Source organism: Coregonus clupeaformis, chromosome 6 (genome assembly GCF_020615455.1).
Source record: "Coregonus clupeaformis isolate EN_2021a chromosome 6, ASM2061545v1, whole genome shotgun sequence".
Classification (NCBI taxonomy): domain Eukaryota; kingdom Metazoa; phylum Chordata; class Actinopteri; order Salmoniformes; family Salmonidae; genus Coregonus; species Coregonus clupeaformis.
In genome coordinates, this window is record NC_059197.1 from 17,505,148 (window position 1) to 17,523,435 (window position 18,288).

General features: G+C 46.5%; 1 protein-coding gene across 1 annotated transcript in view; it reads left to right on the forward strand.

The window, feature by feature from the left end:
• LOC121567776 (proton-coupled amino acid transporter 4-like) overlaps positions 1 to 18,003 on the forward strand; it is a 205,306-nt gene extending 187,303 nt beyond the window's left edge. The window contains exon 12 of the mRNA XM_041878046.2: positions 16,064 to 18,003. Coding sequence (XP_041733980.1) covers positions 16,064 to 16,428 — 365 coding nt within the window. The 3' untranslated portion in view covers positions 16,429 to 18,003. The remainder of the gene's footprint in view (positions 1 to 16,063) is intronic.
• The last annotated feature ends 285 nt before the right edge of the window (positions 18,004 to 18,288 follow it).

The following is an 18,288-nucleotide window of genomic DNA, read 5'->3' on the forward strand; positions in this document are numbered from 1 at the left end:
AGTGCTGGGATAAGAGGTTGGTTGCTACAGTGCAGTATGCAGTGCTGGGATAAGAGGTTGGTTGTTACAGTGCAGTATGCAGTGCTGGAATAAGACGTTGGTTGTTACAGTCCAGTGTACAATGCTGGGATAAGAGGTTGGTTGTTTCATTGTGGTATACAGTGCTAGGATAAGAGGTTGAATTTCCATTCAGTAGTGGTGCAGGTTTAAAGTGGGCTGCTGTAGATGCAGGGGTTTTACATACAGAGTTGAAGGAGATTAGGCCTTGATCTTTACTGTGCACGTTTGATGGAGCTTCTGTCACGATCGTCAGGGAGAGACCAATGCGCAGCGTGATGAATGAACATGATTACTTTATTAAATTAAAGCACGAACAAAACAACAAACGACTCGTAACGTCCACGGTGACAAAGACCGAACACGGAACAAAAACCCACAAACACAAAGTGAAAAACAGACAGTTAAATATGGCTCCCAATCAGAGACAACCAGTCAACAGCTGACACTCGTTGCCTCTGATTGGGAGTCACTAAGGCAAACATAGAAAACAACAAACCAGAACCCCCAACATAGAAATAAACCACATAGAATGAACACACCCTGGCTCAACATATAGAGTCCCAGAGCCAGGGTGTGACAGTACCCCCTAAAGGCGCGGACTGCGACCGCGCCTCAACCAGAGAAAATAGGGGAGGGCTGGGTGGGTACTCCTCCTCGGCGGCGGTTCTGGCTCCGGGCTTGCCCACCACCCTCCAATAAACCCCCCATAGCGCCCTGGTCCGGTCTGGCCCCGCTGGCTGGAGCTGACCTGGACGTAGCAGGAGCGGCTAGCTTCAGCTCCGTTGGGGAGCAATAAAGCGGTACCTGATTTGGCACCGGTGACCCAGGCACGGGTTGTGCCGACTGACGACGCGCACCCCAGGCTTGGTGCGTGAGGCAGAAAGGACCGACCTGGCTGTCGATCGCACCCCTGGCTTGGTGCGTGGAGCAGCAACGGGCCGGACCGGGCTGACGATACGCACCCCTGGCTTGGTGCGTGGAGCGAACGGGCCTCACCGGACTGATGACTCGCACCCCTGGCTTGTGCGTGGAGCAGCAACGAGCCGGACCGGGCTGACGATGCGCACCCCTGGCTTGGTGCGTGGAGCAGCGACGGGCCGGACCGGGCAGACGATACGCACCCCTGGCTTGGTGCGTGGAGCCGGAACGGGCCTCACCGGACTGACGACTCGCACCCCTGGCTTGGTGCGTGGAGCAGCAACGGGCCGGACCGGGCTGACGAAGCGCACCACTGACTTGGTGCGGGGAGCAGGAACGGGCCGAGCCGGGCTGACGAAGCGCACCACTGACTTGGTGCGGGGAGCAGGAACAGACCGGACCGTACTGGGGACACACACCACTGGCCCTACATCGGGATCTGGAACGGGCCGGACCGGACTGGTAACACACCCCAGTACCTCTCGCCGTGCCTCTCCACCTTCCATCCCCTCTTCGACCAGTGGCCCCCGTAACCTGGCGGCCTCCTCTGCTAACCCGCTGGACCGCCTCTATCGCGGCCTCCTGCTGCCCCGACGTCGTGAGCCCCCCTAAAAATGTTCTGGGGTCTCTCCTCCCCGTGGGCCAGGCCTCTATCGTTCTCGCCCAACTCTCGCTCTTCTGCCCCCAATTCCAGCCATTCTGCTCTTCATTAGGCTTGACCCAGTCTAGACTCTTCCTCCACTGTTCCCAAGTCCATCCACTCTGCTCTTTACAAGGCTGGACCCAGTCGAGGTTGCCACGGAGATCTGCAAGCGATTCCCCTGGCGATGGCTCCTGGACACGCTGCTTGGTCCAGTTTTGGTGGGTTTTTCTGTCACGATCGTCAGGGAGAGACCAATGCGCAGCGTGATGAATGAACATGATTACTTTATTAAATTAAAGCACGAACAAAACAACAAACGACTCGTAACGTCCACGGTGACAAAGACCGAACACGGAACAAAAACCCACAAACACAAAGTGAAAAACAGACAGTTAAATATGGCCCCCAATCAGAGACAACCAGCCAACAGCTGACACTCGTTGCCTCTGATTGGGAGTCACTAAGGCAAACATAGAAAACAACAAACCAGAACCCCCAACATAGAAATAAACCACATAGAATGAACACACCCTGGCTCAACATATAGAGTCCCAGAGCCAGGGTGTGACAGCTTCTGTCCAGAAGAGCAAGTTGTTAGTACGCTGAAAGATGGATAAATGAAAAGCTTGGCCATGACACCATGCTTTAGTGTGAATGAGAAGGGATAGGAGGGGAAAGAAACGAGAGATAATTGGAATAAGAGATGGAAATGAAGGAAAGTATATGAGAGAGTAAGAGATGGAAAGAATGAGAGGATGGTTTGGGGCCTGGAGGGAGAAAATAATATATAACACAGGGGAAATGGGGAGAGAGGAAGAGATGGAGGGGAGTGTTGTAGCAGGGAGCGAGAGTTTAAAGGGTCAGAATTGATACTCCGTGAGATGGATGAGAAATATAAGGTGGGACGGCTTAGGAAAAGAGGATGGGAGAAGGAGAGAGGGTCTTGACAGAATAGTGGCAGATTGGACAGAGAGAGTGATTGGAGAAATCTGGAGAGGAAGTCAGAAATGTGGTTGTATTGAAAAGGGGTTTCTGTTAGAAACAAAAATAACCACAGTGTCAGGAACCAGGTAAAGTTATCAAGATGACAATTCTCTCTTTAAGTAGTTTGCTGGGGTCTGACACAATCTCTCACCGAAATGTTCCTCTCTCACACTTCAAGGACAGCCATCTTGAAAAACTTGGGCCCAAGTTAGAGGGACATGAGAACGAAACAGACAAGGGAGTTGCTTTATAAAAAAAAAAAACTGTTTGAAGTCTAGACATTAGTATTTATCACCTATGTCTGTCTGTCTGTCTGTCTGTCTGTCTGTCTGTCTGTCTGTCTGTCTGTCTGTCTGTCTGTCTGTCTGTCTGTCTGTCTGTCTGTCTGTCTGTCTGTCTGTCTGTCTGTCTGTCTGTCTGTCTGTCTGTCTGTCTGTCTGTCTGTCTGTCTGTCTGTCTGTCTGTCTGTCTGTCTGTCTGTCTGTCTGTCTGTCTGTCTGTCTGCCTGCCTGCCTGCCTGCCTGCCTGCCTGCCTGCCTGCCTGCCTGCCTGCCTGCCAGCCAGCCAGCCAGCCAGCCAGCCAGCCAGCCAGCCAGCCAGCCAGCCAAACCCTCCTAGTATGGTTTGGGCCAGAGGACACTGCTGTCCTGTGATTGGAGCGATGGCACAGCAGGAGACAGAGTACAGAGGACAGGCCCCAGTATGAGCTCTACACAGGTCACTGTTTCAATACCACAGGTCCCCCCCCCCACACACACACACACACAGACACACACACACACAGATTGCTATCGCCCAGTGTTTCAAATAATATTCGAGTGTTTGCCAGTTCTGTTTGCTGTTCTGTCGGTCCGACGGACACCCCCCTGGCTCACACAGTCTCTGAACTCCAAATCACTTCCTTAATGCTTGGTTCTTTGAAAATCTCTTCAAATACAAAGTAATGAAAGTGTCTGGTTCAACTTTTGCTTTCACTCTATGATAAGAATGAGATAACAAGCACCACTCAAAGAATGAAGAATTCCTGTAGGTAATGCAGGGTTGGAGTCAATTCCATTTAAATTCCTGTCAATTCAGGAAGTACACAGAAATTCCAATTCCAATTATCTTCAATGCTTTTCAATGAGGAATTGAAATTGATCCCAACTCTGGGTAAAGGTCATACAATTATCTAGACTGATGACAGATAGAGACAATTCATCTCTACATTACTCTCCTTCCATTTTGCACCCTCTCAGAAGTGCTATATATAATGACATTCTTCTGTGACCGCTAGTCTTCCTGGACTACATTACATACAGTAAAGACATTGGACTGTCAATTCCATCTGCTCTATCCAGACTGTGATCAAATCAAATCAAATTTGATTGGTCACATACACGTGTTTAGCAGATGTTATTGCGGGTGTGGCGAAATGCTTGTGTTTCTAGCTCTGACAGTGCAGTAATATCTAACAAGTAATATCTAACAATTTCACAACATATACACAATGCACACAAATCTAAGTAAAGCAATGGAATTAAGAATATACAAATAAATATATGGACGAGCAATGTCAGAGCTGCATAGACTAAGATACAGTAGAATATTATAGTATAGAATACAGTATATACATATGAGTTGAGTAATGCAAGATATGTAAACATTGTTAAAGTGATGTCATCCCTCTGAGGACTGGGAGGGAGGGAGAGGGGGAGGGAGTGTGTGTCAGTGGACAGTGTGTGTGTTGTGTCTGTAGTGAACACAACATAACACGCACACACACCCACGTCACGCACACACACTCCCCTCCTCACACAGTAATCCATGAACACGTGAAGGGTTTTGGGCAGGGCTGTGTTGTGTTGGTTTAATATGGAAACTAGCTCGATGTAACTGGTTAAACGGAGCAATAGCACTTTAGACTGGTCTTTACAGAGGGAGGGTTTGGGCTGGAGGAGGAGCTGCAACCTCAGCACTAATGGATGTATGCGGTCAAGGCTCATATCATGTCATGTTATGTTCCATCATATTTATAGTGCCATGTTTTCGACTTGGTCTACGGTCTCGCCATGCACGTACACACACACGCATTTACACACACACAACTTCTGAGGGCTCTGCAATAGATTTACTTTTTGAGTTTCCAGTGAAATACCTGGGTAGTCACCTGAGGTGAAGCATCACTGACATGTTTATCTCGTTGATATTCACAGCAGGCTCCCTTTCAGACACTTTTTATTTTCTCAGTCTCTCAACTGATTTCAATTGAAGGCAATGAAATGTTGAAATGAGATGAATGCATGCAGTGAGATATACATGCAATGAAATGATGCAAAAATAGCATTAATGCTCCAAAAAGCATATCAATAGGAGTCACATAACAACATAGAAAAACCATCCTATTTTTGAGGGTGGATGGGCTTTTGTTAAACCAAACCAAATGGCATTTGAAAAGAAACCACTTTACTAGGTGAATGCATGTAGTTCTGACTGACAGGCTGCATTATGGGTGGAAATATATATATATTTTTACATTTTAGTCATTTGGCAGATGCTCTTCCCCAGAGCGACTTACAGGAACAATTAGGATTAGGTGTCTTGTTCAAGGGCATATTTTTTCCCCTAGTCGGCTCAGGGATTCGAACCAGCGACCTTTCGGTTACTGGCCCAACGCTCTTAACTGCTAGTCTAGAAATAACTCATAACAGACAGTGATAGACTATGATTGTTCATCTGATGTTATAATAGTAAGTTGCCATTTGATGTCCTGCTCTGAGGTAAATAATGAATGATTTGATGAAATCAAATCAAATCAAATGTTACTGGTCACATACACATATTTAGCAGTTGTTATTGCGGGTGTAGCGAAATGCTTGTGTTCCTAGCTCCAACAGTGCATTAGTATCTAACAATTCACAACAATACACACAAATCTAAAAGTAAATGAATGGAATTTAGAAATATATAAATATTAGGATGAGCAATGTCGGAGTGGCATTAACTAAAATACAGTAGAATAGAATACATTCGGAAAGTATTCTGACTTTTTCCACATTTTGTTACGTTACGGCCTTATTCTAAAATTGATAAAATATTTTTTTCCCCCCATCAATCTACACACAATGCCCCATAATGACAAAGTGAAAACAGGTTTTTGGAAATGTTTGCAAATTTATTAAAAATTAAAAACAGAAATACCTTATTTACATAAGAATTCAGACCCTTTGCTATGAGACTCGAAATTGAGCTCAGGTGCATCTTGTTTCCATTGATCATCCTTGATGTTTCTACAACTTGATTGGAGTCCACCTGTGGTAAATTCAATTGATTGGACATGATTTGGAAAGGCACACACCTGTCTATGTAAGGTCCCACAGTTGACAGTGCATGTCAGAGCAAAAACCAAGCCATGAGGTCGAAGGAATTGTCCCTAGCACTCTGAGACAGGATTGTGTCGAGGCACCGATCTGGGGAAGGGTACCAAAACATTTATGCAGCATTGAAGGTCCCCAAGAACACAGTGTCCTCTATCATTCTTAAATTGAAGAACCACCAAGACTCTTGGAACCACCAAGACTCTTCCTAGAGCTGGCCGCCAGGCCAAACTGAGCAATCGGGGGAGAAGGGCCTTGGTCAGGGAGTTGACCAAGAACCCGATGGTCACTCTGACAGAGCTCCAGAGTTCCTCTGTGAAGATGGGAGAATCTTCCAGAAGGACAACCATCTCTGCAGCACTCCACCAATCAGGCCTTTATGGTAGAGTGGCCAGATAGAAGCCACTCAGTAAAAGGCACATGATAGCCCGCATGGAGCCCGCTTGGAAACAAGATTCTCTGGTCTGATGAAACAAAGATTGAACTCTTTGGCATGAATGCCAAGCGTCACGTTTGGAGGAAACCTGGCACCATCCCCACGGTGAAGCATGGTGGTGGCAGCATCATGCTGTGAGGATGTTTTTTAGTGGCAGGGACTGGGAGTCTAGTCAGGATCGAGGGAAAGATGAACGGAGCAAAGTACAGAGAGATCCTTGATGAAAACCTGCTCCAGAGCACTCAGGACCTCAGACTGGGGCGAAGGTTCACCTTCCAACAGGACAACGTTCTTAAGCACAGAGCCAAGACAACGCAGGAGTGGCTTCGGGACAAGTCTCTGAATGTCCTTGAGTGGCCCAGCAAGAGGCCGGACTTGAACCCGATCGAACATCTCTGGAGAGACCTGAAAATAGCTGTTCAGCGACGCTCCCCATCCAACCTGACAGAGCTTGAGAGGATCTGCAGAGAAGAATGGGAGAAACTCCCCAAATACAGGTGTGCCAAGCTTGTAGCGTCATACCCAAGAGGACTCGATGCTGTAATCGCTGCCAAAGGTGCTTCAACAAAGTACTGAGTAAAGGGTCTGAATACTTATGTAAATGTGATATTTCAGTGTTTAAATGTACAGTGGGGAAAAAAAGTATTTAGTCAGCCACCAATTGTGCAAGTTCTCCCACTTAAAAAGATGAGAGAGGCCTGTAATTTTCATCATAGGTACACATCAACTATGACAGACAAATTGAGAAAAAGAAATCCAGAAAATCACATTTGCAAATTATGGTGGAAAATAAGTATTTGGTTCCTACAAACAAGCAAGATTTCTGGCTCTCACAGACCTGTAACTTCTTCTTTAAGAGGCTCCTCTGTCCTCCACTCGTTACCTGTATTAATGGCACCTGTTTGAACTTGTTATCAGTATAAAAGACACCTGTCAACAGTCACACTCCAAACTCCACTATGGCCAAGACCAAAGAGCTGTCAAAGGACACCAGAAACAAAATTGTAGACCTGCACCAGGCTGGGAAGACTGAATCTGCAATAGGTAAGCAGCTTGGTTTGAAGAAATCAACTGTGGGAGCAATTATTAGGAAATGGAAGACATACAAGACCACTGATAATCTCCCTCGATCTGGGGCTCCACGCAAGATCTCACCCCGTGGGGTCAAAATGATCACAAGAACGGTGAGCAAAAATCCCAGAACCACACGGGGGGACCTAGTGAATGACCTGCAGAGAGCTGGGACCAAAGTAACAAAGCCTACCATCAGTAACACACTACGCCGCCAGGGACTCAAATCCTGCAGTGCCAGACGTGTCCCCCTACTTAAGCCAGTACATGTCCAGGCCCGTCTGAAGTTTGCTAGAGTGCATTTGGATGATCCAGAAGAGAATGTCATATGGTCAGATGAAACCAAAATAGAACTTTTTGGTAAAAACTCAACTCGTCGTGTTTGGAGGACAAAGAATGCTGAGTTGCATCCAAAGAACACCATACCTACTGTGAAGCATGGGGGTGGAAACATCATGCTTTGGGGCTGTTTTTCTGCAAAGGGACCAGGACGACTGATCCGTTAAAGGAAAGAATGAATGGGGCCATGTATCGTGAGATTTTGAGTGAAAACCTCCTTCCATCAGCAAGGGCATTGAAGATTAAACGTGGCTGGGTCTTTCAGCATGACAATGATCCCAAACACACCGCCCAGGCAACGAAGGAGTGGCTTCGTAAGAAGCATTTCAAGGTCCTAGAGTGGCCTAGCCAGTCTCCAGATCTCAACCTCATAGAAAATCTTTGGAGGGAGTTGAAAGTCCGTGTTGCCCAGCGACAGCCCCAAAACATCACTGCTCTAGAGGAGATCTGCATGGAGGAATGGGCCAAAATACCAGCAACAGTGTGTGAAAACCTTACAGAAAACATTTGACCTGTGTCATTGTCAACAAAGGGTATATAACAAAGTATTGAGAAACTTTTGTTATTGACCAAATACTTATTTTCCACCATAATTTGCAAATAAATTCATTAAAAATCCTACAATGTGATTTTCTGGATTTTTTTTCCTCATTTTGTCTGTCATAGTTGACGTGTACCTATGATGAAAATTACAGGCCTCTCTCATCTTTTTAAGTGGGAGAACTTGCACAATTGGTGGCTGACTAAATACTTTTTTTCCCCACTGTATATACACTGCTCAAAAAAATAAAGGGAACACTTAAACAACACATCCTAGATCTGAATGAATGAAATCATCGTATTAAATACTTTTTTCTTTACATAGTTGAATGTGCTGACAACAAAATCACACACAAATTATCAATGGAAATCAAATTTATCAACCCATGGAGGTCTGGATTTGGAGTCACCCTCAAAATTAAAGTGGAAAACCACACTACAGGCTGATCCAACTTTGATGTAATGTCCTTAAAACAAGTCAAAATGAGGCTCAGTAGTGTGTGTGGCCTCCACGTGCCTGTATGACCTCCCTACAACGCCTGGGCATGCTCCTGATGAGGTGGCGGTGGTGGACAGTCTGTGGTGCAACGTGGCGTTGGTGGATGGAGCGAGACATGATGTCCCAGATGTGCTCAATTGGATTCAGGTCTGGGGAACGGGCGGTCCAGTCCATAGCATCAATGCCTTCCTCTTGCAGGAACTGCTGACACACTCCAGCCACATGAGGTCTAGCATTGTCTTGCATTAGGAGGAACCCAGGGCCAACCGCACCAGCATATGGTCTCACAAGGGGTCTGAGGATCTCATCTCGGTACCTAATGGCAGTCAGGCTACCTCTGGCGAGCACATGGAGGGCTGTGCGGCCCCCCAAAGAAATGCCACCCCACACCATGACTGACCCACCGCCAAACCGGTCATGCTGGAGGATGTTGCAGGCAGCAGAACGTTCTCCACGGCGTCTCCAGACTCTGTCACGTCTGTCACATGTGCTCAGTGTAAACCTGCTTTCATCTGTGAAGAGCACAGGGCGCCAGTGGCGAATTTGCCAATCTTGGTGTTCTCTGGCAAATGCCAACGTCCTGCACGGTGTTGGGCTGTAAGCACAACCCCCCACCTGTGGACGTCGGGCCCTCATACCACCCTCATGGAGTCTGTTTCTGACCGTTTGAGCAGACACATGCACATTTGTGGCCTGCTGGAGGTCATTTTGCAGGGCTCTGGCAGTGCTCCTCCTGCTCCTCCTTGCACAAAGGCGGAGGTAGCGGTCCTGCTGCTGGGTTGTTGCCCTCCTACGGCCTCCTCCACGTCTCCTGATGTACTGGCCTGTCTCCTGGTAGCGCCTCCATGCTCTGGACACTACGCTGACAGACACAGCAAACCTTCTTGCCACAGCTCACATTGATGTGCCATCCTGGATGAGCTGCACTACCTGTGTGGGTTGTAGACTCCGTCTCATGCTACCACTAGAGTGAAAGCACCGCCAGCATTCAAAAGTAACCAAAACATCAGCCAGGAAGCATAGGAACTGAGAAGTGGTCTGTGGTCACCACCTGCAGAACCACTTCTTTATTGGGGGTGTCTTGCTAATTGCCTATAATTTCCACCTGTTGTCTATTCCATTTGCACAACAGCATGTGAAATGTATTGTCAATCTGTGTTGCTTCCTAAGTGGACAGTTTGATTTCACAGAAGTGTGATTGACTTGGAGTTACATTGTGTTGTTTAAGTGTTCCCTTTATTTTTTTGAGCAGTGTACATTAAAACATTTTTTATTTTTTTTACTGTTTTTGCTTTGTCATTATGGGGTATTGTGTGTAGATTGATGAAGGAAAAAAACTATTGAATCCATTTTATAATAAGGCTGTAACGTAACAAAATGTGGGAAAAGTCAAGTGGTCTGAATACTTTCCGAATGCGCTGTACATATGAAATGAGTAAAGCAGTATGTAAACATTATTAAAGTGACTAGTGTTCCATTATTAAAGTGACCAGTGATTCCATGTCTATGTATATAGGGCAGCAGCCTCTAAGGTGGAGGGTTGAGTAACTGGGTGGTAGCCGGCTAGTGATGGCAGAGAAATGTAACTAAAGTCGTGACAGATTTTTGGGTGGGATCCTCTCAGAGGGGAAGAAGCCATTTTTGTTTTTTGTAGAGTGTCTGTGTTTAGTCTGAGAGTTATTTGTGTATATTTGTGTTTGTGTGTAAGCGCTACCTCTGCTCCTGCAGTGTGGATCTGAGATCAAACATGTTAACATGTCTCTCCAGAGACTCTCTCCTGTGGAAATGTATGTGAGGTGGGAGAGCTGGATGAGACTATTCGGTTACATTAGATTTCTCGGTTGCTGTTGTTGGTGTCTCAATGACCATGTACTGTCCCCAGAACCTGGGCAGATCTATCGTAGCGTATCGCGTGTGTGTGCCCCTTATAAGCCCCTGCACTTTAATCCTGCACTCCTCTCTACCTGCCATTCCCCTTCTTGCCTCCCCCTCTCCGTCTCTCTCTCTCCCGCTCTCTTTCTCTCTCTCTCTCCCTCTCTCTTTCTCTCTGTCTTTTTCTCACTTTTTTTATTTAATTTTTATTTCACCTTTATTTAACCAGGTAAGCCAGTTGAGAACAGGTTCTCATTTACAACTGCGACCTGGCCAAGATAAAGCAAAGTAGTGCAATAAAAACAACACAGAGTTACATATGGGGTAAAAAACATAAAGTCAGAAATACAACAGAAAATATATATACAGTGTGTGCAAATGTAGCAAGTTATGGAGGTAAGGCAATAAATAGGCTATAGTGCAGAATAATTACAATAGTATTAACACTGGAATGCTAGATGTGCAAGAGATTATGTGCAAATAGAGATACTGGGGTGCAAAAGAGCAAAATAAATAACAATATAGGGATGAGGTAGTTGGGTGGGCTAATTTCAGATGGGCTGTGTACAGGTGCAGTGATCGGTAAGGTGCTCTGACAACTGATGCTTAAAGTTATTGAGGGAGATAAGAGTCTCCAGCTTCAGAGATTTTTGCAATTCGTTCCAGTCATTGGCGGCAGAGAACTGGAAGGAATGGCGGCCAAAGGAGGTGTTGGCTTTGGGAATGACCAGTGAGATATACCTGCTGGAGCGCAGACTACGGGTGGGTGCTGCTATGGTGACCAATTAGCTAAGATAAGGCGGGGATTTGCTTAGCAGTGATTTATAGATGGCCTGGAGCCAGTGGGTTTGACGACGAACATGTAGTGAGGACCAGCCAACAAGAGCGTACAGGTCACAGTGGTGGGTAGTGTATGGGGCTTTGGAGACAAAACGGATGGCACTGTGATAGACTACATCCAATTTGCTGAGTAGAGTGTTGGAGGCTATTTTGTAAATGACATCGCCGAAGTCAAGGATCGGTAGGATAGTCAGTTTTACGAGGGCATGTTTGGCAGCATGAGTGAAGGAGGCTTTGTTGCGAAATAGGAAGCCGATTCTAGATTTAACTTTGGATTGGAGATTCTTTATGTGAGTCTGGAAGTTGAGTTTACAGTCTAACCAGACACCTAGGTATTTGTAGTTGTCCACATACTCTAGGTCAGACCCAGTCGAGAGTGGTGATTCTAGTCGGGTGGGCGGGTGCCAGCAGCGTTCGATTGAAAAGCATGCATTTAGTTTTACTAGTGTTTAAGAGCAGTTGGAGGCTACTGAAGGATTGTTGTAGGGCATTGAAGCTCGTTTGGAGGTTTGTTAACACAGTGTCCAATGAAGGGCCAGATGTATACAAAATGGTGTCGTCTGCGTAGAGGTGGATCTGAGAGTCACCAGCAGCAAGAGCGACATCATTGATATACACGGAGAAAAGTGTCGGCCCAAGAATTGAACCCTGTGGCACCCCCATAGAGACTGCCATAGGTCCAGACAACAGGCCCTCCGATTTGACACACTGAACTCTATCTGAGAAGTAGTTGGTGAACCAGGCGAGGCAGTCATTTGAGAAACCAAGGCTATTTAGTCTGCCAATAAGAATGCGGTGGTTGACAGAGTCGAAAGCCTTGGCCAGGTCGATGAAGACGGCTGCACAGTACTGTCTATTATCAATCGCGGTTATAATATCGTTTAGGACCTTGAGCGTGGCTGAAGTGCACCCGTGACCAGCTCGGAAACCGGATTGCATAGCGGAGAAGGTACGGTGGTATTCGAAATGGTCGATGATCTGTTTGTTAACTTGGCTTTCGAATACTTTCGAAAGGCAGGGCAGGATGGATATAGGTCTGTAGCAGTTTGGATCTAGAGTGTCACCCCCTTTGAAGAGGGGGGTGACCGCGGCAGCTTTCCAATCTCTGGGGATCTCAGACGTTATGAAAGAGAGGTTGAACAGACTAGTAATAGGGGTTGCGACAATTTCGGCGGCTAGTTTTAGAAAGAAAGGGTCCAGATTGTCTAGCCCAGCTGATTTGTAGGGGTCCAGATTTTGCAGCGCTTTCAAAACATCAGCTGTCTGAATTTTTGTGAAGGAGAAGCGGGGGGCATGGGCAAGTTGCAGCAGAGGGTGCAGAGTTGGTGGCCGGGTTAGTGGTAGCCAGATGGAAAGCATGGCCAGCTGTAGCAAAATGCTTGTTGAAATTCTCGATTATTGTAGATTTATCGGTGGTGATAGTGTTTCCTAGCCTCAGTGCAGTGGGCAGCTGGGAGGAAGTGCTCTTATTCTCCATGGACTTTACAGTGTCCCAAAACTTTTTGGAGTTAGTGCTACAGGATGCAAATTTCTGTTTGAAAAAGTTAGCCTTTGCTTTCCTGACTGCTTGTGTATATTGGTTCCTAACTTCCCTGAAAAGTTGCATATCGCGGGGCTATTTGATGCTAATGCTGTACGCCACAGGATGTTTTTGTGCTGGTCAAGGGCAGTCAAGTCTGAGGAGAACCAGGGGCTATATCGGCTCTTAGTTCTGTATTTTTGAATGGGGCATGTTTATTTAAGATTGAGAGGAAATTACTTTTAAGGAACAACCAGGCATCCTCTACTGACGGAATGAGATCTATATCCATCCAGGATACCTGGGCCAGGTCAATTAGGAAGGCCTCCTCGCTAAAGTGTTTTAGGGAGCGTTTGACAGTGATGAGGGGTGGTCGTTTGACCGCGGACCCGTTACGGACGCAGGCAATAAGGCAGTGATCGCTGAGATCCTGGTTGAAGACAGCTGAGGTGTATTTAAAAGGGTATGTTAGTCAGGATGATATCTATGAGGGTACCCATGTTTACGGATTTAGGGTTGTACCTGGTAGGTTCGTTGATAATTTGCGTGAGGTTGAGGGCATCTAGCTTGGATTGTAGGATGGCTGGGGTATTAAGCATATCCCAATTTAGGTCACCAAGCAGTACAAACTCTGAGGATAAATGGGGGGCAATCAATTCACATATGGTGTCCAGGGCACAGCTGGGGGCTGAGGGGGGTCTGTAGCAAGCGGCAACAGTGAGAGACTTATTTCTGGAAAGGTGGATTTTTAGAAGTAGAAGCTCAAACTGTTTGGGCACAGACCTGGATAGTATGATAGAGCTCTGCAGGCTATCTCTACAGTAGATTGCAACTCCACCCCCTTTGGCAGTTCTATCTAGACGGAAAATGTTATAGTTGGGGATGGACATTTCAGAATTTTTGGTGGCCTTCCTGAGCCAGGATTCAGACACTGCTAGAACATCAGGGTTGGCAGAGTGTGCTAACGCAGTGAATAACTCAAACTTAGGAAGTAGACTTCTGATATTTATGTGCAAGAAACCAAGACTTTTGCGATTACAGAAGTCATCAAATGATAGCGCCTGGGGAGTAGGAGTGATACTGAGGGCTGCAGGGCCTGGGTTAGCCTCTACATCACCAGAGGAACAGAGGAGGACTAGAATAAGGATACGGCTAAAGGCTTTAAGAACTGGTCTTCTAGTGCGTTGGGTACATAGAATAAAGGGGGCAGATTTCCGGGTGTTATAGAAAAGATTCAGGGCATTATGTACAGACAAGGATATGGAAGGATATGAGTAAAGTGGAGGTAAACCTAAGCGTTGGGTAACAATGAAAGAGATAGCATCGCTGGAGGCATCAATTGAGTCGGTCTCCGCGTGTATAGGGGGAGGGGCAAAGGAGCTATCTAAGGCAGGTTTAGCTGGGCTGGGGGATCTACAGTGATATAGTACAATTAGAAATAACCGAAACAACAATAAACTAACCATGTTTGGGCTGAGGCTAAACATAAACAGGATGTAGTACCGTAAAAAGGAACAGTCCAGCAGATATCAGCTGTATAGCTGAGTTATCATAAGGTCCGGTGGTGAAGCACTAGTGAGTAAGAGGCCACGGCTAGCGTGTGCTAGCGGGCCAGGGCTAGCAGATGGATGGAATCTTCGTGGTTAACGTCGTAACCACATCAGACGATTTCGTCGGCAGAACAGTCGTGTAGGATCGGCGGGGCTCCGTGTCAACACTAGGTGGTCCCGTCCGGTTGACAGAGAGGTAGATAGCCGGGAGATGGGCCTAGCTCAGGATGATTAGCCAGACCACAGCGTCCGTTTTGTTGTAGCTAGCTGGTAGCGATGAATCCGGGAGTTAAAGGTCCAGTGATTCAGTGATTCCGGCGGAAAAACTGATATGTTCTGGGTCGATAACGCGCTGTGCAGACTGGCCGAATATCCGGTGATCAATGTCCAGTGATTAAAATTAATCCCACAGAAAAAAAAATCCAATGTTCTGGGTGAAACACCGCTAGCTGTGGCTAATAGCAAGTAGCTAGTTAGCTGGCTAGCTAGTTTCAACTGGAGATTCTAGATTCTAGATAAAGGTAAGTCAATAATAGAATCCGTTCCACATTGAGTGAGGCGGGTTGCAGGAAAGTATATCTTGTAGAAGGATGAAAAGTCTGATAGGGAAATATGTACGAAAAATAGGGTATTTACAGGCTATTTACAGACATACGATAAAAACACAACTGCACTACTACGCCATCTTGGAACGAGTCCTGCTATCTCCCCTTCCCTACCTCCCTTTATCCCCTGTTCCATACCTCTCTCTGCCAACAAACACATCCCCTGCAGTGGGGGCCTGCCTGTCTGTGACACTAAGAGGGATTACTGTCAGCATGCTAACAGTAACACTAACCCATGTTCACAGTTACCTCTCGTACTCCCCTCTCCTCCTCTCCCCTCCCCTCAACTGGCCCCTGGGAAAGTGAAATTAGGAGGCCAACTTAAAAGGGAAGTTTACATATCAAAGGTTTAGTTGGTACTGTGGTCTGGGGTTGGTTTTTCAGTGTGTCTGTGGGGGCCCCTAAGGGCCCAGAACATTATATCGACCACTGCTTTCATGTTGTGTGACTCATTGTTAGATGATAACCAGTTCCAGCTGGAAGGTGGTTTGCAGCCACCTAAATTGTTGGGATGGCCTACAAGGAAGCTCATGTATATTGTATGGGAAGTGTCTGTGCTGTGGTATGCATGTGTGGAATATTGATTCATTTGTCTCTAGACATCTGTTTCCATGCTCTGTTTGATGACCTCTGCACTTCTCTCCCTCTCTCCTCTCCCTATCTCCCCCCCCACTCCATCCTTTTCCCTTCCTTTCCTTACCTCCTCTCTCACTTCACCTCCCCCCTCTTTCCTCCCCCTCCCCTCTTTATTGCCCACCCCCTCCCCCCTCTCTCGGATTCCTTTATCACCTCTCTCCTCCTCTTCCTCTCCCCTTCCCTCTCTCTCTCCAGTCTCCTTTGCAGTGCTGATCCCTCGTCTGGACTTGGTCATCTCCCTGGTGGGTGCCGTGTCCAGCAGTGCCCTGGCCCTGGTCTTCCCCCCACTGGTGGAGCTCATCACCTTCTCAGACCGACCGCTGAAGCCAGCCATGTTGGTCAAGGACCTTCTCATCGCTGTGGTGGGCTTCATAGGGTTCCTGGCTGGGACCTACGTCACCCTGGCCGAGATCGTCTCCCCAGAGGAGCCTCCGGACGTCATCAGAGAAGCAGCTCAGAACCTGACTGTTGCTACTGCTGTGGCTGGGGCCTTGAGGATGTCTGAGGAGCTAGGTTGGAACTGGACCACACCTGCTGCTGCTGCTGTGACCTTGGGATGACCTTGGATGACCTTAAAATGACCTGTAGGCATGGCTCCTAGGGCAGCATGAGATTAAATGACGAGCAGACACTGTGTTCGCTTACAGATTGTTTTTCATATAGTTGGGTGCTGGATCCTTGTTTTGTCATATCTATAGAAAATGAAATGGAAAGGATCGTCCCTGACGACGATCTGACAGGAATGCTTGAGTTTGCTTCTGCACAGTGTAGTCATAGGAACATGAAAAAGTAGAACCAAACACACAGCATAGAAACATAGGAAAGAAACTGTACTGTACACAGCCCTAACCACTTAGGACCATTTCATATGGATGTTATGGACTGCACAGACATAGAACACCATTTGTGGCACACAGAGTGTATAAAATGCACACACATACACACACAAACGAGCATAAACATCCCCAACTAGCTTCACCCACATATCACCAGCTTCAGCACATTGCACCGTGGTGATCAGCGTTCTCTCTCCATCTCTAGTAGGGCTAGTGTAACATTTCCACTGCCTCATCTCTATCAGAGGGAAAATCTAATAAAAAACTAAATCATGAATGTATGATGTCGCAGGGAAACAACAGCCCTTCTGTATGCAGGTCTCACAGTACATAATCTGAAACCATGTTCTCCTTGTTGTATTGTTGGTGAATCTATAACCCCTAATATGTTTTTTCAACCCTTGGGGAGTGGGGACTGTATCCGCTACCATCTCTTATGATCGACAAGAACCTTTTAAAATCAGATCGGCAGTTACTAGCCTCAATTCCGGCTTCAACTTAGACTTCGACTCATCTGCCCTGGGCTTTTTGTGTACCTCCGACCCAATCTTCATGCTACCCAATGGGAAACACAGGCGAAAAAGAGGCAGAAGTGCGGGCGTGCTGGTGAGGTGAAGGCAAAACCAAAACCGGCCTTGCAGCTTGTCTTCTCCTCTGGTTTAGTGTCTGTAGGAGCTATACAGATAGGAACACTATCGAAAACCAAGAGACTCAGAGTCCTGCCCCTTCATTCCCTGCCCCATGTTCTTGACTTTTGGCCTTTGAACTGTTGACCTGACCTGTCATGAACTCATGAACTCCACAAGGTCAACCTGATCTGTCATGAACTCATTAGTTCCCCAAGGTCAGACTGATCTGTCATGTACTCCCCAAGGTCAACCTGATCTGTCATGAACTCATGAACTCCCCAAGGTCAACCTGACCTGTCATGAACTCATGAACTCCCCAAGGTCAACCTCACCTGTCATGAACTCATGAACTCCCCAAGGTCAACCTGACCTGTCATGAACTCATGAACTCCCCAAGGTCGTGCTCTATAGACATGTATGCATAACATTAATATACCCTTTTACAGGAACATACACTTTCTCATAGACAAATCAATCAAGGGTCTTTGATATGTAAACGGCCAAGATTAGATTGCAACATTATAGATGCCTGCTGTTGGCAACTAAGCTTTGTTTGTGGCTACCTGTCTACCTTGGCTATATTTAACCAGGACTAAACCAATACTCAATTATAAAAAAAACTGGTTGAATCAACGTTGTTTCCACGTCATTTGAACAAAGAAATCCAATGTGATGACGTTGAATCAACGTGGAAAACTGATTGGATTTGAAAGAAGTCGTCAATGTAAGGGAATTTCATCTATTTTTCACCCAACTTTTAACCTAGTTAGTTCACAACTCAACCAAATGTAAATCAAAACTAGACTTTGAACAGACGTCTATGCCCAGTGGGAAGGCTGTGATTGGCTTCCTCTACGAGATTAACAATGAAAAGACCCACATTGTTCCATTTCAAATCCATTCAATTGTATGTCAACAGGAGTGATTGGTCAGTTCTGTCATATGATCATGTGAC